The sequence below is a fragment of the Camelus ferus genome, chromosome 23 (genome assembly GCF_009834535.1).
Source record: "Camelus ferus isolate YT-003-E chromosome 23, BCGSAC_Cfer_1.0, whole genome shotgun sequence".
NCBI lineage: Eukaryota > Metazoa > Chordata > Mammalia > Artiodactyla > Camelidae > Camelus > Camelus ferus.
Window position 1 is genome coordinate 30,675,845 of NC_045718.1, and position 27,772 is coordinate 30,703,616.

General features: G+C 33.9%; 1 protein-coding gene across 1 annotated transcript in view; it reads right to left on the minus strand.

Moving 5' to 3' along the window:
- DNAH14 (dynein axonemal heavy chain 14) overlaps positions 1-27,772 on the minus strand; it is a 259,414-nt gene that overhangs the window by 171,226 nt on the left and 60,416 nt on the right. Inside the window, exons 16-25 of the mRNA XM_032466614.1 lie at positions 27,344-27,688; positions 23,945-24,286; positions 19,482-19,851; positions 17,840-18,030; positions 14,446-14,691; positions 9,760-9,881; positions 4,376-4,547; positions 1,495-1,599; positions 1,288-1,406; positions 422-496 (exon numbers count right to left, since the gene is read on the minus strand). Coding sequence (XP_032322505.1) covers positions 422-496; positions 1,288-1,406; positions 1,495-1,599; positions 4,376-4,547; positions 9,760-9,881; positions 14,446-14,691; positions 17,840-18,030; positions 19,482-19,851; positions 23,945-24,286; positions 27,344-27,688 — 2,087 coding nt within the window. The remainder of the gene's footprint in view (positions 1-421; positions 497-1,287; positions 1,407-1,494; positions 1,600-4,375; positions 4,548-9,759; positions 9,882-14,445; positions 14,692-17,839; positions 18,031-19,481; positions 19,852-23,944; positions 24,287-27,343; positions 27,689-27,772) is intronic.

Here is a 27,772-nt window from a genome sequence, read left to right on the forward strand (position 1 = left end):
TTTCTTCACTCTAAACAGACAGCAATGATGGATTAAAATATAAAAAAGAGAACATTAAAAAAACTAAAGCAAGTAAACAATTCCAGGAAGCAAAAGTAGGACAGAAATGCAAAGTAGTGAAGTGGGCTACAACTGGAAGTCTCCTGGTCACTAGGTTTTTTGAAAGTAGGCAGAGATGGACTTGAGTTCCATTTCTGGGCAGTTTGCAGATACTTATAAATCTTCAACTGACATTTATGCTGTAAAAAATAATTATTTTCTATTTAGTCGCATGCCATCACGTTCTATCAAAACCCATTTCATAAAATACTTCATTCCATATATTTCTCTGGATACTTCCCACTTATCTTAGTAGATAATTAACCAAATTAATGATAACTATATATATTATATAATTAAAGGATTTGAAAATTGTACTTACTTTTTTACCACATCAAACATGGTTTTCTCTACATTTACCAACCATTGTTCTATACCACTTCTTACACGGATTTTCCTAAAATAAAAAAAATAATATTATGAAGAATTAAAATTTTTTATTCAATAGTTTCACTCCTTTGATAAGCCTGTAGACCAAGTTTTCTACACTTATAATATTCATGAGCCAAAGGACTATAATTCTATATCCTTTGGTTTTTCTAGATCTTATTTGGAAAACTATGCAGAAAACATATTACCAATCTTTAGGAAATTTTGACTTCAAAACCATAAATTTGCAAAATTAAGAGGATCTAGTAAAATATGAATTTCCAAAATAGATAAATTATATTACGAAGCATTTTTAGATTCCTTAGTAGATCTTTTAAACAGCAAGCCTGGGTCAGTGTTGGGTTAGGGGTTCTGTGAATGAGAAGGCTTGGGCACAACATTTTTTAATTAACTCACATTAGGAGACATATGCCAAAGACTAGTGAGCTCTTATAAGGGCTGGCAAATTGGACCAGTGTAATGGAAGAACTGAGCTTACTGTAAGTGCCTGGAAGCCCTTCATGACCAAATCAGAGGTCAGTGGAAGCAGCAGCAGGAGTAGCATCAGCAACCCTAAGCAAATAGCAAATAGCAAATTTCCTTCCTATCTATGTTCATATAATAAAACCTTGGCTCACAGGATGTATTAATAAATATAGATATGGAAAAGTAAAACTCTACATAAGTAAAATATCTTAGAAGAAATAGTTTGCTTAGCAAACTCCTATGAAATACCAGAATTTTTCCAAGCAAAAGTTTTAAATAATGAAGTTAGTTTTACAGAGTCTAAATGCTTAGTTTGTAACACATATATCATACTTTGGCAGCACAAGACTTTCTCCTTCAGCAGATATGAGCATTGTCACAGCAGGAGGGCCAATTTCTTGTTTCCGTATCAATAACTGTCTTATATTTTCAAAACATTTCACTAGATGAGGCTAAGGACCAGAAACAAATGTCAACAACATTACAAACTTATGACCTGGTTGGGAAATGATATTACTGAACAGAGAATAATGACATTACCTGTACAGACTCAGGATTTCTGCTCTCAGCTAGAATACTGAGAAGTTCAGCATTGCTAAGAAAGTAAAACCTTGGGAAAGCCATTCTTTTAATTTCAAGATAGTCCTGTCAGATCCAAAAGAAATACAATTCAGAGAATATGTTTAATCATGACACGAATTACATCATATATTTATATACAAAAGCCACATTATTAAAGTCACAGTATCCTAGGAGTATTAGCCAAAATAACATCCCAAGCTCAATGAAAGCTATACTTAAACTGCTGAAGAAATTTTAATACACCAAAATTAAAGCAAATGAAAACCAAAACAAAAATAAAAACAAAAAATCCTACTCTTAAACACATGCACACAAACACACACACATATTATTGATCATTACTAAAGCATTATATTTTAGTATTATCAGCATTGCTTTCCCATGTTTCCGACTTTTTGCTCTTATTTCCCTATCCTGTAAGAGAATAAGTTGTCATTTCAGCAGTTCATCTCAGATTGAACTGTACAGAGAATTCCTCTATTTCCACCCCTCCCCACAACTTAGCTGCTTGCCCAACGGTCTTAACTCTTCCTTCTTTTCAGAGGAAGAAAAACCCATTCACTTACGCAGGCTAAGCTATCCTTGTTTTATTTACTACTCCTCTATAGCTTCCATTTCTGCTTTGCAACAGCCTTCCCTCTTAAATTCTCCTCTTAAAAAATATATATATATAAGAAACCATCTCCCTTTATTCTTCTCTAGCTGTCTATTTTTATCACCTCTACTCCACATTCAATGTTCTAAAAAAGATAGTCTCTAAACTCAAAATCTTTATTTACTCAGTTCTCACTCATTCTCATACTCTGCCACCCAGCCCCCACTGTTACCAAATATACTGAAAGCTTTTCAGTCTTGTTGCTACATGATATTTACATAGCATTTGACTCTGTTGACTCTGCCCTTCATTTTGACTTCTGCGGTTTTACTCAGCTGTTTTTCTTCATCCCTCAGCCACCTCTAATCATTTGCCTTCACGATTCCTCTCATCCCCTACATTTTAATGTTCACATCTCTGAATTCCATTCTCATCACTCATCCTACCTATGCTCTCTTGAGCTATTTGATACATACTCACTTGTTCTTTGGCAGAGATCACTTCCCTCTGCCCCAGATCTACAAGACCAATTCCTGACTGAAGATGTTTACTTGAGTGTCCCACAAATGTTACATTTGTAATATTATAAAACTTACTTGTTTCCACACAAGCTTCCTCCCTCCTCTAGCCCCTACCTCTATGGTATGCTCATCTTCCATTTAGTTGGCCAAGCCCAGAAATCTAGGCACACTCCTGAACTTCTTTCTTTTATCCTCTAATTACCTATCTGAAGCTCCTGGCTCCATTTTCTTTCATCCTCACCATGATCTTACTTTAGTTCCCCACTCTTTCTAGTCTTTAAACTGGTTTCTTTATATCTATTCTCCCTGCCCCCAATGTATATATATTCTATGTTTCCTTCCAGGGAGATATTGCTAAATTAAATCATTTCACTCTCCTGCTTAAAATCCTTCAATGGCTACTTAATAAAGTCAAAATTTAATGTGCTATTCAAGGCCCTTTGTTATCTATTCCCTGCTTCCCTGAAGAAACTCATCTTTCTACACCTTCCTATTTGCAACCTATGTTCCATTTATACCATCTTGTTTACAACTCCAGAACATACCGCACTTGCTCATGGCTCCGTATCTGTACTTTTCCCCTTGCCTAGGATGCTCTTCCCACTCCCTCCCCTGACACACACCACAACTGTTTTACCTGGCTAATTCATACACTTCTTTCAAGACCCAGGTCAATTACCATTTCCCCCAGATTGGACTAATTTCTCTTCGATATGATCTTACTATCTAACCTATCATAGTATACATCACAGTGTAATATCTCTTTACTTTGTTGTTCCCTGTAATAGATTTTCAGTTCTGTATTAGTAGGAATTATGTCTTTTATCCTTGAAATCCCAGCATCTAGCAGCAGTGCCTGGTATAAAGCAGGTGCTCAATACATGAATAAATGGAAGATTACCGGTTGGTAATGATGCTTAATAACAGTCCAAAAATATGCTTGAAATAATTAGAAGGCTTATCTCAACGATTGCTTGTTAAACTGGCTATTATTAACTGGATCACTCTGGGTACTGCCTCAGATCATGGATTTATATAGCAGAGGGTTTTCCTGAACACAGAGCTTTCTACAGGCTGAAACTGCCATATGAAGGTATTCTAGAGAGGTAATCACAACCACTGAGACTTATATTCAACAAGAGAAAGAGATGAATGCCTGGAAAAAAATCTTAGTTTATGAAGTGAAGTGAATATGTTCACCACAAACCTCAAATATGAAGAACCAGTTTTTAAAGATATGTATGTCTAGCTGACATCTTAATGTTCTTGAAATGTAAAAATATGTGAATCAATAATTTAATTTATACAGTCATCAAAATTTTCAGTTTCAACTTTTGCTAATTTTATCAACTTAATAATAGTAATAGTGCTAATATAAATAATACTCATTAAGTGTTTTTTTTTTGTGCCAGCTCTTGTGCTTGAAATTCATTATCTCATTTAGTACAAAGTCCTTCAACGTAAGCACTATCATTATTCACAGTTTAAAAACAGGGAAACTTAAGCACTTAAAAATGTGATACTTTGCCTAAGGTCAGTTAGATCGGTCCATCAACTCTTTTTTGCCTCCAGCAGTGTTTCATTAACTCTATAGTGAGAGTTTGAAATATTGTCAGCAACCAGAGTAAAGAAGAAAATCTGCTTTGGAATTGGTTTCTGTAATGCATTACATTACATCTTGTAGATTAAATGATTCTCCACTTTAAGATTGCTATAATTTTACCTCAAGACTTTTCTTTATATATTCAAGATACACATTGCAATTTTGCAGAATTTCAAGGACTCCTGCAGAGGTGGTTATTCGCAAAGCATCCAGTTTGTTTTGTATTTTTAACATTATTTCTTTCCACATGGAAATTACTTGAGAGAAGAGTTTTGCTTCTGCTGGGAGCTGCCTTTAGAAAGAAAATTAGAGATAATTTTTGTTTCTTTAAAGGGACTATAATTAAAATCTATAATCCAGGTACATTCACTACAGGATACTGTTCAATTTACAAAATATACTGATGTTATATTTTTCTGATAAATCATTCATTAAAGATATTTTTGAGTGTCTATTATGTACAAGTGATGTACGAGAATAAATTAGACATATGTTCATTATTTAACAAGATTTTACTTAGCGAGAGATATAAGATACATACATAGAAGGTTCTATATAAAATAAGTAGAAATGAACTGTGTCCGACAAAATAAGTAGAAATGAACTATGTCCTAAGCATAATACCCTGTGGGTCCATTCACATTGTTGCAGATGGCAGAATTTCATTCTTTTAAGGTACTGAAATTTGAGAAAGCAACTGGGATCTGAGTAGAGGTTCTTGGAGAAGAAGCTATTTGATCTGGGTTTTAAAGGAGGAATAGTGGTTTCACATGAAGAGAACTGCAGAGAGAGCATTGGGCCTAGGAGCAAAAGTATAGAAGGGTGCATAAGAAAATCCAAATTCTCATAGTAATTATCTAATCTTAGGGGATAAGGAAATGTAAAGCAAGTTCAGGATAAGTACAGAAATTTTCCTTTACAGATTATGATCTTCTCCCCTTGGAAAGGGGAAGCAAATCCCACGTATGGTAATCCATTGATATATTAATTTGAGTTTTGTTGCTATTTTTCTGTTTTACTGTTGGAGTTGAATGAGGGAAGTATTTTCAAAGGTTGTGTCATCTAATTCTTTCACTTTCTCTGCTCACCCATATTTCCCACTCTTATCCTACACTAGCTCTAACCAGATTCAAGCTTCCCATGGCTTGGAGGTTCAGACAGAGAAGAAATTAAAGGGAAAACCTTTTTTAAAAAATTGAGTTGATACCACATTACCATATGATATCACTCATATGTGGAATCTAAAAAAAAAAAAAAAAGACACAAAATGAACTTATTTACAAAACACAAACAGATTCATAGACACAAAACAAATTTATGATTGTTGGGGGAAAAGGGTGGGAAGGGATAAATTGGTAGTTTGAGATTTGTAAATACTAACTACTGTATGTAAAATAGATAAGTTTATACTGTATAGCACAGAGAACTATATTCAATATCTTCTAATAACCTGTAATAAAAAAGAACATGAAAATGAATATATATGTATATATATGACTGAAACATTATGCTGTACACCAGAAATTGATACATTGTAAACTGACTGCACTTCAATAAAAATAAATAAAAATTGAGCTGATTATTACTTTTAATTTTCTTTTGCCTCTTAAATGCCCTCTGTCAGAACAGTTATCCACTGACTTATTTTACTAAGCATGATACCCTCTGGACCCATCCACATTGTTGCAGATGGCAGAATTTTTCTTTTTTTATGGCCGAGTAATGTTCCATTGTGTATGTATACTGCATCATCTTTATCCATTCATCTGTTGATGGACACAGGTTGCTGCCATACCTTGGTTATTGTAAACAATGCCCCCAGTGAACACTGCGGTGGAATACATCTTTTCAAATAAGTGTTTTTGTTTTTTTCAGATATATTCTCAGAAGTGGAACTGCTGGATCATTAGATAGCTCTATTTTTAATTTTTTGAGGGAACTCCATGCTGTTTTCTGTAGTGGCTCTACCAATTTACATTGCCACCAACAGTGTTCATAGATTCCTTTTTCTCCACATCATCTCCAACATTTATTATTTGCAGACTTTTTGATGGTAGCCATTCTAACTGGTGAAGTGATATTTTATTGTTGTTCTGATTTGCATTTCTGTAATAACTAGCAATACTATCTTTTCATGTGTCTGTTGCCATGTGTGTATCTTCTTTGAAAAATGTCTATTTAGGTCTTTTGCCATTTTTTTTATTGGACTGTTGGATTTTTTTGATATTGAGTTGTATGATCTGTTTATGTATTTTGGATATTAACCCCTTATCAGTCATATCACTCGCAAATATTTTCTCCCATTCAGTAGGTTTTCTTTTCATTTTGTCACTTATTCCTTTGCTATGCAAAAGTTTAATTAGGTCCCATTTATTTTTGTTTCTGTTTCTTTTGATTTAGGAGATGATCCAAAAAGAGACTGATATGATTTATGTCAAAGAGTGTTTTCTTCTAGGAGTTCTATGGTTTTGAGACTTTTATGTAAGTCATTAATCCATTTTTTGTTTATTTTTGTATATGATGTGAGAAAATGTTCTAGTTTTATTCTTTTACATATAGCTGTCCAGTTTTCCCAGCACCACTTATTGAAGAGGCTGTCTTTTCTCCATTGTATATTCTTGGCCCCTGTATTACAGATTAATTGACCGTGTGTGGATTTATTTCTGAACTGTCTATTCTGTTCCATTGATCTATGTATCAGTTTGGTACATATGCATGGTACAGCAGGTACCATGCTGCTTTGATTATTGTAGTTTTGTAGTATAGTCAGGGAGAGTGATACTTACAGCTTTGCTATTTTTTTCTCAATATTGATTTTGGCAATCTGAGGTCCTCTGTGGTTCTATATAAATATTAGGCTTATTAGTTATTTTTAAAATGTCATGGATATTTTGATAGGAACTGCACTGAAGCTGGAGATTGCCTTGGGCAGTATGGACATTTTAATAATACTAATTCTTCTAATCCATGAATATGGGATATCTTTCCATTTCTCTGAATCATCTTCATTTCCCTCAACAGTGTTTTATAGTTTCCAGAGTACAGGTCTTTTCACCTCCTTGGTTAAATCTATTCCTAGGTGTTTTATTCTTCTTGATGCAATTTTTAATGGGATTGTTTCCTTGCATTCTCCTTCTGATAGTTCATTATTAGTATATAGAAAAGCAAGAGAATTCCATATATTAACCTTATATCCTGCAAATTTACTGAATTCCTTTTTAAGTTTCAATATTTTTTTGGTGGAGGCTTTAAGCTTTTGTTATAGACTTGGTTTTAAAGTCTCTTTTGTCTGATATGATCACTGCTACCCCTACTTCCTTGCTATTTTATCTGCATGAAATATATTTTTCCATCCCTTCAATTTCAGTCTGTGTGTGTGTCTTTAATTCTGAATTATCTTGTAAGCAGCAAATAGATGTGTCTTCTTTTTTATCTCAATCAGCCACCCTTTATCTTCTGATTGGAGCATTCAGTCAATTGACATTTAAAGTGATTATTGGTAGGTATGTACTTATTGCCATTTTGTTACTTATTTTCTGGTTGTTTTTACAGTTCTCTATTCTTTTTCTTTTGGTTTCTTCCCTTGTGGTTTGATGATGTGTGTGTGTGTGTGTGTGTGTGTGTGTGTGTGTGTGTGTGGTATGCTTGTGTTCTTTTCTCTCTGGTTTTTGTGTATTTATTATACGGTTTTGATTTGTTGTTACCATGGGGTTCATATATGTTGATCTATATTCTCTTATTTTAAACTGGTAGTCATTTAAGTTCACAGTCTAGAAGATCTACATTTTTTTTTACTCTCCTACCCCACATTTTGTTTTGCTGTCGTATTTTACATCTGCAAGTTTATCCCTTTACTGTTTATTGCAGTTATAGTCGATTTTACAAGCTTTTTTTTTTTTTTTTGTCTTTTCATTGTTGTACTAGCTTCTTTGACAGATCCTCAGTCTTTACTATATATTTGCCTTTACTAGTGGGATTTTTCCTTTCCTATAGATACTTATTTTATGGTTTTGTCTTTTTCACTTAGAAAAAACTCTAACATTTCTTTTAGGGTAGGTTTAATATTGATGAACTCTTCTAGTTTTTCTTGTCTGAGAAATTCTTTATCTTGCCTTCTATTCTAAATGATAATCTTGATGGATAGAGTGTCCTAGGTTTCAGAGGTTTCCCTTTCAGGACTTTGAATATACCTTGCCACTGTCTTCTGGACTGCAATTTCTGTACAGAAATCAGCTGATAGCCTTATGGTGGTTCGCTAGTAACTGACTCTTTTCCTCTTGCTCCCTTTAGAATCTCCTCTTTTAACCTTTGCCATTTTATTTATATGCCTTAGTGTGGGTCTGTTTGGGTTCATTTTGTTTGGGACCCTCTGAGCTTCCTATATCTGTATATCTGTTCCCTTGCTTAGGTTTGGGACGTTTTCAGCCATAATTTTCTCAAATACATTTTCAATCCTCTTCTCTCTTTCTCTTCTCCTTCTGAGACCCCTATAATATGAATGTTGGCATGCTTAATATTAACTCAGATACCTTAGACCACTTTCACTTTTTTAAATTAGCTTTCCTTTTTGCTATTCTGATTGGATGACTTCCACTGTTCTGTCTTCCAGATCACTTATGTGTTCTTTTGTATCACTTCATCTGCTTTTAATTCCTTCTAGTGTGTTTTTCATTCCAGTTATTACAGTCTTCAGTTCCGACTGGTTCTTCTTTTTTTAATATTTTCTAGTTTCTTTTTAAAAAATTCTCAATGTTTTCATCTATTCTTTTCCTTAATTCAGTTAGCATTCATATTACTAATACTTTGAACTAATTATCTAGTAAATTATTTATTCTGTTTCACTAGTTATTTTTTCAGGGTTTTTCTCTTGTACTTTCAATTGAGACAAATTCCTCTGTTTTCTCAATTTGCTTAATTTTATTGGTCTCTATTAGGTAAAACAGTTACCTACTGCTTTATTGAAGGGTTGTCCTTGTATGCGAGCATCCACACACAGTCTGTGTGTACCCAGTGGCTTTGGTGGAAGAGCTAGATCTGATGTGAGGATGAGTCATATCTTTCCCCAGAGTGTGCTGACAGCTACCAACTTGGTAGGAGGTGGCGCTGGAGACACAGGGACTAGAGCCACAGCCATGTGTGAGCTGGAGCTTCTCCTCTGCTCAGCAGCCAACACCACCCAACTGGGGTGAGGTTGGCTTCCAAATTGCTGAAGTGGAAGCCCTGAAAGTCATGCCCAAACTGGCTCCATCCCCTCTAAGTTGTGCTCTTCCCATTAGCTTTTTATCAATAACTGAGAAATAAGGCTTATTTATAAAGGTGTTGCTTAGAATCATTTATGAAATAAAAAAGTCACGTAACAATGATTCAGCAGAACGTACCCGTATGCCTACAGGTAGAATTGTTTTAGTGTTTATTGAAGAAAATATTTCTCAAAGATTACAGGAAGTAAATTTCCAAACATACATTTTTTTAAACCTGTATATGGCATATTTTAAGTTTTTTACCTTTGTATTTCTGTAGAATGAAAGATCGGTTCAAGATAAAGCCAATTTCTTTGGCAATTCATCCATTCCTCAAGAGTATAAGAGAAGAGAGTCAAGTTTTGATCCCATTCATCTGCAAGATCCTACAATAATAAAAACACATATACACACAAATTTAAATATATACAATTAGATTATGAAAGTCATATGGTAGAACTGAAAAATCAAGGATGATTATCAGTCACTGACATACAAAATGTAATTATAATAGAGAGTCACATAAATGAATATAAATCTAATTATATGTAGTTTTGGGAGAGGTTTAAGATGTCCTGTTCAGCCAATTTTGTTTTATTGTACAATATACAAATATTTTTTGGTATGCATATTCTTTCATTCCTTTCCTTAAACATTTTGCACCTATGTAGATGTACATGTAATATCTTTACCAGTTTACCTAAGTGCAACCATATTATACACATTGTTCCGTAACTTGCTTTTTTTTTTTTTTTTTAAACTTACTAGTGTCTTTTAGAAAGGTTTTATGTTAATATTTATGTTTTCTCATTATTTTAATTTCAGGATATTCCACTGTTTTTTTTTTCCAACTAGTATATTTCTTAAGTAATAGGAAAATGAGTAAAACTCAGTTAATAACAAAATGTTTATTTAAAAATCAGTAGACTTGTCTATCCCCTAACTCTGGCTCCTCAGAGGGAACCACCTGTAACTCATTCATATTTCTCTTCTAATATTTACCTCTATATTTCTTTCTTTCAAAATTTATTTCTATTTCAATAGCTTTATTAAGGTATAACTGATATACAGTAAACTGCACATATTCAAAGTGTACAATTGGATGTTCTGATATATGTTTATAGCTTTGAAGCAATCACCACAGTCAAGATAATGAACGTATCCGTTATCCTAAAAGGGTTTCCTAAGCCCTGTTGTAATATCTTCCTCCCAACCTACCTACTCCCATTCCCTAGGCAACCACTAATCTACTTTGTGAACCTAGACTAGAACACACTTTTTAGAATATTATATAAATGGAATCATACAATATGTATTCTTTTTGGTCTGGCTTCTTTGATTCAGCATAATTATTTTGATATTCATTCATGTTGTTGTATGTAATAGTTCATTTCTTTTTTATTGCTGAGTAGTATTCCACTTCACAGATATACCAATATACTTACCATTCACCAGATGTACATCTGGGCTGTTCTACTTTTTCACTATTATAATTAAAGCTTATATCACTATTCAGGTGCAAGTCTTCCTTTCTCTTAGGTAAATACCTAGTAGTGGCATGTCTGGATTGTGTGGTAGGTATATTTTTAACTTTTAAAGAGATTATAATATTTTACATTCCATATAGCTCTATCCAATGTTCATGAGTTACAAGACTTTCTGTTGTATCTGGTGGATATAGGTATTATTCCAAGCCCTGCAATAATGGTTCCTTCTAATTCTCTCAAGTGGCCATTCCCTGGTCTTGAGTATTTTTCTCACATTCACATGTGAGTGGTTGGGGCTGCTGCAATACTTGACTGGGGACCTTCCACACATCTCAGCCTCCCTGATGATTTATCATGCAAACTCCAGCCTCCTTTGGCTCCTTAGTCTTTCAACAGCATCTCCTAATATCAAGGAGTCTACCCTCTCTCACAACCAAAGTGTGGAAATGGACATTTTTCACAGAACTAGAACAAACAATCCTAAAATTTATATGGAATCCAAAAGACCCAGAATTGCCAAAGCAATGAAAAAAACAAAGCTGGAGGAATAAACTTCTCAGACTTCAGACAATACTACAGAGCTACAATAATCAAAACGGTGTGGTATTGTCATAAGAACAGACATATGGATCAATGGAACAGAATAGATAGCCCAGAAATAAATCCACAGACCTATGGTCAATCTTTGACAAAGGAGGCAAGAATATACAGTGGACAAAAGCAGTCTCTTCAGCAAGTGGTTGGGAAAACTGGATAGCAGCATGTAAATCAATGAAATTAGAACACTCCCTCACTCCAGACACAAAAATAAACTCAAAATGGCTTAAAGACTTAAATATAACACAAGACATGATAAATCTCCTAGAAGAAAATACAGGCAAAACAGTTTCTGACATAAATCTTAGCAATGTTCTCCTAGGACAGTCTACCCAGGCAATAGAAATAAGAGCAAAAATAAACAAATGAGACCTAATGAAACGCATAAGCTTTTTCACAGCAAAGGAAACCATAAGCAAAAGAAAATGACAACTTACATAATAGAAGAAAATATTTGCAAATGATGCGACTGACAAAAATTTAATTTTCAGAATATATAACCAGCTCATACAACTTGATAAGAAAAAAAACAAACAACCCAATCCAAAAATGGGCAGAAGACCTAAACAAGCAATTCTCCAATGAAGACATACAAATGGCCAATAGACACAATGAAAAATGCTTAATATTACTAATTATCAGAAAAATGCAAATCAAAACTACAAGAGGTATCACCTCACACCATCATGGCCATCATTCAAATGTTCACGAACAATAAATGCTGGAGAGGGTGTGGACAAAAGGGAACCCTTCTACACAGTTGGTGGGAACGTAGTTTGGTGCAGCAAATATGGAAAACAGTATGGAAATTCCTCAAAAAAACTAAAAATAGACCTACCATATGACCCAGAAATACCACTCCTGGGTATATATCCAGAATGAACTCTAATTCAAAAAGATACATGCACCACAATGTTCATAGCAGCATTATATAAAACAGCCAAGACATGGAAGCAACTTAAATGTCCACTGACAGATGACTGCATAAAGAAGTTATGGTATATTTATACAATGGACTACTACTTAGCCATTAAAAAGAAGAAAATAATGCCATCTACAGCAATGTGGATAGAGCTAGAGATCATCATTCTAAATGAAGTAAGCCAGAAAGAAAAATACCATATGATATCACTCATATGTGAATCTAAAAAAAACAAAAAAAACAAAAAAAGAGGAAAAAGGACACTATGAACTCATCTAAAAAACAGAAACAGACTCACAGACATAGTAAACAATCTTATGGTTACCAGGGAAAGGGGGTGGGAAGGGATAAATTTGGGAGCCTGAGATTTGCAAATGTTAGCCACTATATATAAAAATAAACTTTTAAAAGTTTTTGTATAGCACAGGAAACTATATTCAATATCATATAATAATCTTTAATGAAAAAGAATATGAAAACGAATATATGTATGCATATGCATGACTGGGACATTGAGTTGTACAACAACATTGTAATTAACACATTGTAACTGACTATACATCAGTTTAAAAAAAAAAAGAGTGGAAAATCAAAGCAGTAAGTTGGGGCAATAATAGGGCTCACCTTGTTTGTTTCTCAACTCTCAGAGATGCTTGTCCTTCGATGCTTGATGTCCACTGTCCTAAAAATGATTGTTCACTATGTTTTGATATCTTTGATATTTGACATTTTGATTTTCTGTTCTGATTTGTGTATTTCAGGCAAAATGGCATATCCAGTCCATATACTCCATCTTGTCTGGAAGTGGTAGTGTGTGTGTGCGCACGCGCACACGCGCCCATGCACACGTGAACTGTTCAACTTCTTAAGTATGACTAATTTATCAGTTATTAAATTCATTTTTACTTCTAAATAAAGGCATTTAGTGCTGCACATACTCCTTTTCATAGAGCTCTAGCTAATTATGAAAAGGTTTGATTTATAATTCTCTCCTTTTGCTTATTTCTAATTTTAAAAATTTGATTATATTTCCTATATACTCTTATGGTTGCTTTTTAATTTCCATTTTTTCTGGGTGGCTTTGTTATTGGTGGTGGTCCCTTTTTTTTTTTTTTTTTTTTGCTATTTTTTTGCTGTTCATTTTAAAATTTACTGCATGTGGTTAGAAAACAGCCTATTTGCTTCATCCCTTTTTTGTAATTTATTGAATTGTTTTCCTCTAAGGTCTAATTAATTGACACTTTCCACAAAAGACTGTGTGTTTGCAAATAATGTGAATTCCATTTGTTGATACATACTTCTCCCTCTTTTGTTCTTTATATACCTATAATCAATTATGGTAATTTACTGTTAGATATCTCTGTATTATTATAAATCTTGTTTAGTTTCCTGAAGTTTTAAAATGATTCATAGCTATGGCATGGGATGTGGGGCTGACAAGAGAGGGACTATTATGGAACACTGAAAACAAGCTGATCTTATGGTTCAATTTCTAATTATATTAGAATAGATGTAGAGGCTCCTGAAATAATTATAGGGATATACAAGTACAGATGTAGGATTACCCTTTAAGAGCAATAGCACAAGAAATGAAAATGAAGCACAACAGCAAGCTGAATCTCAAGGTAATCGTTTTTGCAAGAGGACTACTAGGACTGTGAGTATTGCTAGCAGCAGTGACACTGCTGGCAAAAGTCATGGTTTACAGGGTCATATTTTTATTTGATCTAAATTTATCTTGTCTGTCCAAATTAAACTTTCTGACATTTTCTCATGAACAATTAATGTTTCCATAAAAAGATATTTTTAGTATTCAAAATACTAAATATTCAATCCCCTTTCTATATAAGAATGAGATATACAATTCAAAAGCTTAGACAATGCAAAAAAAAAAAAGTGTTAATACAGACAATAAAAACATTTTCCCTCTGCCATAATATTTACCTTAATGGGCCCGAGATAGGAAGTTCCTTTAACTGTTGCAAGGATTATTTGAGACTCTTCTAATTGAGCTAGTATGTCATCTATAGATGAAATTATTAGGATAGAGTAAGTCTCCGTGTGATGAGGAACTAAATGTAAAGGAGTAGTGTTCCAAAGATCAATAATCTTAAATAGCATTTTTTCAAGAGCAGCTTCATTAGTTGCTGAGGTTGATATTTCATTTATTTCATTTTCATACTGAAACATCTAAAATAAAAAAAATTTAATATCCATTTGTGCAAATAATTTGATGCATGTAAAACAGACGGTTTAAGTGAATGTGTTAAAGTTACACCAAAAGTACTGAGGATCTGATTCCAGTTAGGCTTACATCCTAACAAGAGATTTCATGGTCTAAACTTCATGACATTGCCCTTTTCAGTTTTTAATCATCCTATTTAACATTCTTCATGCTCAGTGAACATTTCTGGCCACAATATTTACTTCATCTTATTCTAGTCAGTTAAAAAATAGCTAACAGCACCTTTTGTATATGTGCAGATGGTATTATTTCCTTCAGTTTTTTTTCTCTGCACTAATGCCAACTGCTTAATTATTTTGTGACATGCTTTTACTTCCTATAATAATTCTTGAGATATAATCATCTGAGAGAATATAACTCTAATGGACCCAGCCTTCCATGGCTTCTTTTGCCACAGCTCCATGAGGATAAATGTCTCTCAAAATACCTTTATGGTGTATATAGAGGCCTTTCCATTTGCACTGACTGACAATTCCTATTAGGCAAAATCCTGACATAGATCTCCAGATTCACTTACTGTAATAAAGACATTCAGAGAACTTCTCATCCCTGCATCTTAGAAGTAACTAGTTGGGCTGATTGTTTTTATCCTTTAAAGAAGCCTCTACCACTGCTCCCTTATGTTATCTTCATGGGGTTAAAGAGTGGTGCCTAATCCCTCTGTTTTGGTAATGCAGCTCAGTGGGGACTATGAACAAATATGACTAGTTTTCATCATTTCTCTTACGGGTCTGACAAAGATGGGTGTAAGATTGGTGGAATTAGTTGATTGTTTATGGCATTAAGTAACAGTTTTTGGAAAGAGGTCTGTCTTTTGACTTAGATTATTCATCCAAAGGCAGATCATAGTACTATCAAGTTTCTGTGCTGAAGAAAGAACTTTGTGCCTAATGCTAACATCTGAAATTGCTAAAAACTAAATCCAGACATTGATAATGTGTAAAGCAAAATTTCATTCAAGTCAATTTAGCCCTTTCATGCCTTTATGGTCAAAGTTTGGGACCTTACTGACAAATGGTCCGATCTTCCAACTTACTTGGTAATATCTGGGAGATTTTCGATGAATCTTAATGCCCATAATTAATGATCTGCATTTATTACAAAGAACATGCTTCCTAAAGTAAAAACAATCAACCATAAAGCAACTGTGTTCATCTTATGCCTATTATTGACCTCTTCCTCTCAACTTACTTTGTGACATGCTTTTAATGTCACAGATTTTTCAGAGTCTGCATAACATCTTAGGCAGAATGGCTGTCATATAACATAATTTATTCATTTGATAGAATCACAAATGAACTTATACATAGCTTGTCTTGGACAGCCTTGTATCATGACCAATACCTCTAGGTCAAACTCAAGTTATTCATACTTTAGTAAATGAAGGCTGGGTTTCTGGAACAAACCCTGTCTATAGACTAGGCACTTTACACTATACTGGCTAAGTTGCTGAATTTCTACAGGATGATCAAAATCATCCAGAAACTCAAAGTTCACTTAAGATTACTAGCTGATTGCCTGCTTATCCCTTCTGACCACTAAGGTAATTGATCTCAACAAGAAGGGTTGTTGAGGTTATAGTATTTCCTGGCCACAGTATTTCAGAGGCTGAATCGTAGTTTATCACTTCTATTCAGATGTTGAATTACCTTAATTTAGACCCTCCAAAAACTGTGTGGGACTTCCTTTTTAAACTATTCATGTTGGAAATGTAAAGCTAGCTTAGTGGAATCCTTTGAGGTATTACAGGTCACCAACCCAATGTAGGCCACCAGCTGATCCCCTCTAGGCCTATTTACCCTCTTGCTGCTATATTTAGTCTGTCATATTCTACCCTTTACCTGACTTGCCCAGGAATAATCCCAGTAACCCGACTTTGAAAAAAACATTGTTGAAATTGCTAGATTTTTTGAATAACATTTGAATAAACCTAGCTGTTGGCACTGACCTATATATTCTGAAACTATCTAGATATTTTGATGAATTCACTCTTGGAACACAGATCAATTAGGCTCTGGTAACATTTCAGGAAAGGATGAGAGATTTAGATGGAATGAGGAAAGAGAGAGGAAGATAAGATTTGAAAATTATTTTATGATTTTTAGCTTAAGCAAATGGGAGAAAAAAAAAAAAGGAAGTGCCATTAACTGAGATGGGGAAGAGAAAGGAAGAGTAGAATTTTGGAGATGGAGAAAAAGAAGCACATTTTTGACATGTTAACTTTGAAATATCTCTTAGACATATAAGTGGAGACTGAATAGAAAATTGTATCTGTGAGTTCAGGAGGGTGGCTAAGGTTAGATAGAAATATAAAAAAATCTAATTTTTAAAATCAATTAAAGTTGTCTTTAAAAATTCTTCTTGCCCAATTAAAAAAAAATTTCCCATTTCCTCATTACAATAAATCATTTAGTAGAAAATTATAGGTGTAAAATACATTAGATATTGTAAACTGTGGAACATGAAATATAAATAAAGCTTATTGTAAGATAGGCATGAAAATAAAAAATTTTAATCATGAAAATCATAAAAAAAAATTATATTTTTATAACAGAACATACATGGCAAATCAAGTAGTTGTTAACCGTATATTTTAAATAAAATATCAAGTTATTGGTAGGGCTACCCTAACATGCTCTTAATATATTTTCATTTTACATAAAATATAATGAAGTAGTTTTCATTTTTCTATTTCTATAAAATTTACTGTCTGTAAGAAGTAGCACTGTTAAACAATAAAACACTAATTTCATTTGTCACACACGAAAGCCAGTATTACTGTTTTCTAATCACCTATGTAATAATGGCAGGATAAATGGCTTACTCTTATGATATGTTCATATTTTTTTAAACCAAAAAACAAATATACTATTTAACATAATCTTAGTTTATCAGTTATTAGTCTGTACTAAAATATCACCAATTAAACATAATTTCCTGTCACTTATCATTTACTAACAAAGGCCAACTTTTCCAGACCGTTCTACATAAACTTCTCCGTTTCCTAATTTCTACTCCTTTAAGATTTACTTGCCTACTTAAAATTGGCCCCTCTGGTATGCTAACTTTTTTTTCTAAACAATTTTAATTTACCTTAAGTGCTAGAAGATTCTCTACTGTACAGTTTCTATCAAGAGAAACTGACTTTCCAATAATCTCCTGGAGAGCCTCCCAATGCCTTGGCTTGAGACAGGGGTTTCCTAGTGATATGATGACAGGCAGTTCTCGTTTAAAATCTGTCACTGATTGCTTAAGATGTGTTACCATGTCGTTTTTAGGCAAACCTATAAGAAGCAATGGGTCAAGAAGCTTACCATGTGTTCATCAACTTCTTTCAGCCAGAAAACAAATTTTCTATTTAATGTAATACTAGTTTTATCAGTTATTAGTCTGCACTAAAATAATGAGTTTTATTATTAGTATCTTCCTCCCATAAGAATCAAGTGTGGATTAAAATAAAGAAAAACAGTCACATGGATTGGTGATTAAACCCAAGACCATCAGATACCAAGTTATCCTGGAAAACTCGATACCAGGGATAGCCAGCTACCACCTGTTTTCTCAGATTTTCACTGACAAGACAGATATTCAGACAGACAGGTATACGTATACATTTCAAAAGACTGTTACAGGTTTTGAGCTTTTAAGTTCTGCCCCATAAGGAAGAATATCAAGGGAAAAAATTCTGTCACTATCATTTCATAAAGAAAATGTCTTCACACTAAAATGTATGAAATTTAGGTAAAAACTTTGCCATAGACCAGTATTAGTCTGTTCTCGGGCACTGACAACCCACCAGGGTACAGGACTCAAAATCTGTGCAGCTGAAGGTTTAAGCCTTATAACCTTTTTAATCAATTTATAAAAGAAAGGGGGAGGAGACAGAGAAACAGCCTAAGTAGGGGACTTGGGAGAACTAAAAACTATACCCATATTCTTGAATATCCAATTTACACAGGTAAGGCTTGTTTTATAAAGCCATGTCGAATAACATAAATGTTTTTCAAGACCTACTTAAATACAAGGACAAGAGAACTTTGGCTTCTGCAGTCTATACTTTGACAAATAGCAAGATTTTATCTGGGAAACTATGGATAAAAGAAACTATGGTTAAATTATACAAGAATTATTTCTTGTATAATTTAAAGTGTTTTCCTTGAGAGGAAATTATAGTTTAAAATGTAGCTGAGAGATAAGAGAGGAATTTAAAAAACAAAAACATTCTCTTGCCAAGTGAAATAAAATTTTCTTTTCGGAAAGGATATGATCTTACAGAATTGCTCATGCAGGTACAACATCTCTACATTGGCAAGATTTCAGATTTGATGATTAGCAGATGGAAACCCTCTCAAAATGACTCTAGCTGTTTCCTCCACTGCCAAAAGGATAATATAGGCATACATAGAGGATTTACAGGTGGGCCCTTATCATCAAAACATTTCTGGCCCTAAGAAGAGCCAGAATCATGGTGAAGTGTTTGGGGTTCTACCTAGGGAACCAACTTTTTAACAGATATAAAAATTGTTATTAATTACTTTAAAAGTTTTTGCAAACTTTTAATCTCTTTTTTGCTTTAGGAAACTATTCCTACCTCCACTCTTGCACTCTCTTTTCAGCCATTAATGGTTAGCCCTAGGAACAGGTAAAGTAACAAAGCCAAGGACAATGATCTCACTGACCCAGAGACCATTTTATGTGTAATCCTAAGTAGGAAAACTTGAGAAAGCCACTTTACCTTTTTCTAGTACAAAGATTATCTGCATCCATTTTGAAACATTTCTATGTACTGATTCTATATCAATACTGTGAAGAGTGCTATTCCTCCATTCCCGAAAGAGTGTTCCCCAGTCCTCTTGTGCATCCCATAATATTTTCCTTAATGTTAAGTCATATTCAATGTCAGCGATCTCTGAAAGCACAATCTGTGTAATCTCTTCCATATTAAGAGAATGCATATGAGATTGGGCATCATCAAAACGATCCTGATAGTTTGAATATGTTTTAGCTTTGATGGCTAAACTTGCAGCTTCCTCTGAGAGAGTGTGGATCATTTCCATTGCTGTTGACACTTGAGTACCAGCATATAACAGAACAGGATCTCTTATCTAAAAAATAACAGCAAGACATTCTTAAGAGGGAATATGTTCTGAACACAAACATGTTTTATTGACATTTCAGTCTGCCATCTAAGCTTCAACAAAGATTATTTGCAATCATTATCTGAAAAGACTGTCCTTAGTTTATAATTGTGATTATGGTTAATTTTAATTATTTTAAAAATCATATCTATAATTTATTGTATACCTTTTCTAACTCAGGCCCTGTGGTAAGTAACATTTACAACCTTATTTACTAAGTCCACACAAGAAACTCAAAAGATAGTTTATACTTTCCACAATTTTTCAAGGAAGTTCTGAGGTTATAAATCATTTTCCCACCATCTAATGGTAAGTGGCAATTCCAGGGTATGGCCCTAGGACAGCCTGACTCCAAAACTTATTTCCTTTTTCTGATCTTGTTGAACTTCATATTACTTTTATGATGCTTGTCACATGTTGCCTTGTATTAGTTTTACTACTGTACATGAGATTGTGAAAATAACCTCTGAAGAGGGATATAAGTAAAATACTGCCCTGATTTACCCATTATTAAATTATAAAATTCTAAAGATTAAGGATAGTTTTACTGATTTATTTTTGTATACCTCACAGAACCTAGCACAGTAAAATGCTGTTGAAAGAATAAATTAATTTAGATCCTATCACCTTATTCTTTAAAGAAAAATCCAACCCATGGAACTGCATGTAACATTGTTTTATGTGCAGTGTGGTCATCCAATAAACACTGGTAACAATCATAACACATTAAGCTGTGTACAATTGATAACAGTATCTGTGATAATGGACTGGGCTTAATATATAATCTATAACAGTGATGCTTATATAATGGATTATAATAAAAATTTCCTTAGGCTTCTCCCATAATTTTCCATTCATCAATATTTATTAATGTTTGCAAATGAGCTATCTTGAGAAAGGGAGATACTTGGAGAGATATTACTTGGAGAAATAATCTTAACTGCTTAGGTGGAGTCAAGGTAAAGTTTTGCAAATTCTATCAGCAGTTTTTGAATGGAGACCTTTACAGAATGGTATCAGCCACCAAGTATATAAATTAAATAGTTTAAAAGGTTATGCAATTGAAGTCAGAAGATGGACTAAATATGCCCCACCCTGTATTTCCCAATGAATACACCTATCAACCCTGGACAGAATACATGGAGGGAGCAGTGATGGGAGGAATCTGAAAGTAAATTGTAGAAGACAGATTGAGGAAGAAGATTGTAATTTGAAACGCCACCAAATTAGTGGTGAATTTACCATTTTTTCCCCTGACCTAAGCTCTAGAAACCTGGGAGTAAGTTTCATGGGGCACAAACAGTGAGAGCTTCAGGAGAACCTGTTAGTTCTGACTTAAGGATCAGGAAAGGTTCTGAAAGGTTCTTTGCTTGACCAAACTTTAGTCAGTCTCCCAAGCCTTCTCCTAGGCTCATTCCTGCACTTCTTGTAAAACCTACTTTCAGAAAGAACCCTGCTAAAGTCAGTTAAACCAGAACCCCCACCCCAATGTCTGGTTCCTTATCCCCCACCCTCCCCAGGTGATGTCTGATCATCCTGGCTTGTCTTGAGCAAAAATTTTATTAGGTTACTTACCTACTTACCCCCGATGTTTCCTCCTAGTAATTTTCCTTCCATTCACTGACTCCATCCCTGCTCCCTAGTTATAAATTCCCCCTTGCCATACAGTATTTGGAATTGAATCTGATTCTATACTGTGGTCTCTTTGCCCCCTGTTCTAATAGTCCTGAATCAAAATCTATTTTTAACATTGTGACTACTGTCCAACTCTCGCTTTTCTTTGGCAGTTCCTAATGCTCAGAGTATGGAAGCCCCCCTCCCTTTCTTTCTTTTTTCTGTTCTCTCATACCCCAGCCCTTAAACAATTCCAGGGTGGTATTAGCAGCTGGTGGCAATGAATGCCTCAGGAGTTGAAACTCTGAGGGAGGAGAACTTTACTTTCTGTTCTGGTAAACTGTGGTTCCAAGGAGGGTCAACTCTGTTGATTTTTTTTCTCTGTGTGTTCTACTGCTTTGCCCCAACATGGATGCAGTTATGGAAGTAGATGGCAGAGTACAGTAACAAGCCCAAGCTTTCTAACCAGAAGACTGAGAGAAAAGAGTGCAGGGAATCTAGAAAATACAGAGAAGTTTGTTCTCTGCAAAGTGACTGCATAAAGTTGTTTATGAGGTCCTACGCTTAATCTTGAGCTGTACCCATATGGATCTGATCTTATTCAGCATATCAAAGACTTGGATACTAAACTAACAGACCACTACTCAGAAGACTGATCACTGGATGGCACACACATGGTATAAATCTGAAGAGCACTGTAAAGGCTCTGATAACTGAAATAACAATGGAACCACAGTCCAAAGAAAGTGGGTTGGAACTTGGGACACAAATCTAATTAGGTCAACTGCCTTCTAAAACAAAAAAAGACCAACATTCTTCTTTGGGATTTAAATAAGACACAGAATATAATAGCATAGTATTTAACCCCAAATTACTAGGTATATAAAAAAAAAAGTCAGGGAAACCTCAACCCACATGGGAAAAGATAATCAACAGACACCAGTAACTAACGATACAGATGTTAGAATTATCTGACAAAGAATTTAAGGCAGGTATTATAAAAATGCTGCACCAAAAATGATGAATACTCTTGATGCCACTGGGAAAATTAAAAAATCTTAGCAAAGAAAAATAAAAAGACATAAAGAAGAATCAAATGGCAATTTTAGAACTGAAAAACACAATAAACAAAAATAAAAGCTCACTGGATTTGGCTCAGTAACTGGATGGAGATGACAGAGTAAAGAATCAGTGAATCTGAAGACAGATGCTTCTCTGCATAGCACAGACCCTCCCCAGTAATTGTCCTTAGACAAGAAGAGCTAAGTTACACAGGATTCACTTCCTCTACAGCTCCATCATGGAGGCACAAAGACCCAGCCCTCTTGCCTCCATTCAGGGTAACTGCAGTGTCATTGCAGTTTAGAGATTCCCACTGGATCCTCTGAATCAGTTCAATTCTTCCTTCTATCCTATCTTGATCCCCTCAGTCCCTCACTTTGTTTGCCACACTCTCTAATAAACTTATTGTAACATAGATCTTCATTCCAGTCAGTGCCTAACCTACTACACTTATCAAATATAAATAGGATGAACTATTGTATATATGAATTTCTAGTAATACCCTAAAATTGCATTGGATATGTGCTCAAGTACTTTCATATGACTTTTTTTTCATCATCATTGTATTTGTGTGAAACCAGTTATAGATCAACTGCACAGAGAAATTTGAAAAAACAATTAATTGCAATAAATAACATTGTGCCTAATACATATTAGGTACTCAAAATATATTGAATAAATATGATAATAACTTGTAATGATGGTGAGGATAGAGGGGAGTGCTGAGAAACAAGGCTTCTGGAGCCCTGGCTCTTACTTGCTGTGTGCTCTTAAGCAAGTTACTTAACCTCTTTAAATCTCAGGGGTTTTTGTTTTTTTGTTTCATGCAGATAAAAGGATCAAGTACTTAGCACAGTTCCACATAATGAAGGCTCAGTAAATGTTAGGTGTTTATTTTGTAGTTTGCTCCTCATGATAAGCGAGTGAAGTTGGAACTATTACCTTTTGGCCTAGATTAAAGCCCACAAAGATTTCAGGGGTGTGTGTGATTTCAGGGGTGTGTGTGTGTGTGTGTGTGTGTGTGTGTGTGTGTTTAATTTGTTTGTTTTTTGTTTGGGTTTTTTTTTTTTCTTTTAGCATTTTTATGCCAAGGGATCCCTTTGGCAGTCTACTGAAGCCTAATGAAAAAGTCACCAGCTTTTCTGTTGTCTGTTGTCTACATTCATTCATAATTGGAAAAAATGCTAAATTTCAGTTAGAGGTTAGTGAGAACAGATACGTAATTTCACTTCCCCTTCAAGTTCACAAATTTGTCAGTGGATTCCACAGTAAGAATACCTGGATTAAATTATTTATCTAAGATTCCACAGAAAGGAAATACCTATATGTTAGGTTTACATGAGACTAATATTGAGCTGATGTTCAATGAAAAACAAAAACTTACTTTGGCTTTTAAATTACTAACGTCAACCCGTAGACCAGTGATATATACTTCCAAATTGTTTCTGAACTTAGCAATAGCAGCATCTTTATTTGCTTCACTTAACTTCATAGAGGTTTTTAATTGATCAAACTTGGTAAGAAGGATTTTATATATGGCAATTTGCTCTTCTGAAATATGGATCTGGTAATACCTTACAACAGAATATAGCTGAGCAATTGCTGAGAACTCTTTTTCTAATTTAGATATTTTTGAAGAAATTGTATCCAAAAAAGTAAAATGTTCCACAAATTCTTCTTTTTCAGTGGGAGCACATTCCAGTTTTTGCAATGATGAGTCTACAATCTAAAATCATTAACACATCAATTATAATTATATAATAATTCTTCACTATTTTAGAAGACTAATTACTTTTTAATTATCTCTTACTAACTTAATTATAATTTCAGAAAAAAGGAAGATACCATCTAGACATTATTCTAAATACTGTTTAAATACTGGGGCATTAACATGAGTAAATCCTTTCTATTGTTAACAGAAGGAACTTGAATGTACCTTGCACATAAAATAAATGCTACTAAGACATAAATGAAGTACTATTATGAATAAATTTGCTCTTAAGAACTAAATGTAGTAATAGTAGCAAGGGTATGACTGAAATGTGAACAGTGCATAATACTCGCTACCATTTTTTGAGCATTTATGTGCTATGTTCTTTATACAGATGATCTCACTTTGCTCTGATAACATGTGGGGGAGGGATGAATTAGGAGTATGGAATTAACAGATACACACCACAATATATAAAATAGATAAACCAAAAGGATTTACTGTGTAGCACAGAAAACTATATTCAATATCTTATAGAAACCTATAATGGAAAAGAATCTTAAAAAGAATATATATATGCCTATATACACACACACACACACACACATATACATAACTGAATCACTTTGCTATACATCTGAAATGAACACAATACTGTAAATCAACTATAGTTCAATTTTTTAAAAGCCTTAAGAAAGATAATGATGATCTCAGATGTAGAAAAAGCATTTGACAAGATTCACCATCTATTTATGACAAAAACCTTTAATAAAATGGGTGTAAGTTATGTAACTCAACATAACTGTGGGCGTCTCATAAATGGCCTCTGTTAACATCATACTTAATGGTGAAAAGCTGAAAGGTATTCCTCTAAGATGAGGAAAAAGACAAGAATGCCCACTCTTGCCACTTTTACACAGCACAGTACTGGCAGTCCTTGACAGAGACATTAGGCTAGAAAAAGACACAAAAGGCATCCAAACTGGAAAAGATGAAGTAAAACTGTTACTACTTGTGGATGACATGATTTTATATACAGAAAACCATAAAGACTCCACCAAAAACTATTGGAAATAATAAATGAATACAGTAAAGTTGCAGGATACAAAATCAATATGGAAAAATCAGTTGCCTTTATATACACTGAAAATGAACTAGCATTAAGAGAAATTAAGAAAACAATCTCATTTAAAATCAAAACAAAAAATATAATCCCTAAAATATACTTGACCAAAAATGTGAAAAACTAAGACATTACTGGAAGAAACTGAAGAAGACACAAAGAAATGGAGAGTTATTTCATGCTTATGAATTAGAAGAATTTATATTGTTAAAATGTCCATATTACCGAAGGCAATCTACAGAGTCAATGTAATACCTATCATAACACCTATGACATTTTTCACAGAGCTACAACAAAAATCCTAAAATCTGTACAGAACCACAACAGACCCTGAATAACCAAAGCAATTCTGAGGGGGAAAAAAAAAAGACAGAGGCATTACACTCCCTGGTTTCAAATCATACAAAGCTACAGTAATTCAAACAACATGATGCTGGCTTACAAAGACACTTAGATCAATGGAACAGAACTGACAGCCCAGAAATAAATCCACACATATATGGATAATTAATTTGTAATAAATGAGCAAGGAACATGTAAGAAGAATGAAAATCTCTTCAATAAATGTTGCTGGGAAAACTGAATAATTACATCCAAACGAATGAAACTGGACCATTATCCTATACCAGGAACAAAAATCAAGTCATAATGGATTAAAGACTTGAATGTAAGACCTGAAACCATAAAAGTCCTAGAAGGAAACATAGGCAGTAAACTCTTTCACATACTGGTCTTGGCAATATCTTTCTCCTCAGGCAAGGGAAACAAAAGCAAATATAAACAAATAGAACTATATCAAACTAAAAAGCTTCTGCACAGCAAAGGAAACCATGAACAAAATGAACACACAACTTACTGAATGGGAGAAGATACTTACGAATCCTATATCCAATAAGGGGTTAATATCCAAAATATATAAAGAACTCATACAACTTAAAAAGAAAAAAAACAACGCAATTTAAAAATGGGCAGAAGACATGAATAGACACTTTTTCAAAGAAGACATGCTGATGGCCAAGAGGCACATGAAACGATGTTCAACATCATTAAGTATTAGAGAAACGCAAATCAAAACCACAAAGAGGTACTACCTCACATCTGTCAGAGTGGTTATAATGAAAAAAGGAAGAAATAACAAGTGTTGGAGAAGATGTGAAGAAAAGGGAACACGCACATACTGCTGATGGGTATGTAAATTGGTGCACCCACTATGGAAAACAGTATGGAAATTACTCAAAAAATTAAGAATAGAACTATCATTATGTTCCAGCTATTCTACTCCTAGATATTTATCTAAAGAATATAAAATCACTAATTCTAAGAGATATATGCACCCCAATGTTCATAGTATTGTTTACAATAATCAAGATATGGAAACACCTAAGTGCCCATCAATACATGACTGGATAAAGAAGATGTGATATATATATTCCATTTGATACTTATATACACAGTGGAATAATACACACACACACAAACACACACACACACACACACACACACACACACAGGAATACTACTCACCCACGAATAAAAAAGGATAAAATTTTGTCATATGCAAAACCCTGGACCTGGATGGACCTTGAGGAACTTAGCTAAGTGGAATAAGTCAGACTGAGTAATACAAATGCCATATGATTTCATTTATATGTGGAATATAAAAATAAATAAACAAATAAAACATAAACAAATACATAGACGCAGAGAACAGAGTAGTGGTTACCAGAGGAAAAGAAAGCAGAGGGAGAACAAAATGTGTAAAAGAGGTCACTGTATGGTGACGGATGAAAACTGAACTTTTGATGGTAAGCATGCTATAGTGTATTTAGAAATTGAAATATAATGTTGTACACATGAAACATATAATGTTACAAACCAATGTTACCTCAATAAAGTGCTACAAATTAAAAAAAAAGTTTTCATGTAATAGGAATTTTCAAAATACTCACTTCCAATAGATTTGCATTCCTTTTTTCAATTACAGATCTCAAGAGGCTGTGGCTCATATGTATGATATTCTCAACATACTGTAAGCACTGTGACTGATAATCAACACTTCTAACGTTAAAAATACCAATGTGCTTCTCAATGGTCATACTAACAATCTGTCTAAGATAGTTTCTGAATTTAGTTAGGATAGTTTTAAACTGTGTTGAATTTAGTTCTTCCATAGATGATATTTTTGTACTCATGATTTTGGCCTCCTCTACCATGGTACAGTATTTTATACACTGGCAAGTGTAAACATTAACTAGGCCCATTGAATTTCCAATAATAGTCAGCAGACTCACAATCTGTAAATAAACGTTAAAAAAATTAGTCAGAATTTTAAGAGTGACAATAGGGTAGTCTAATATGCTAATAGTTCTGTTAAAACA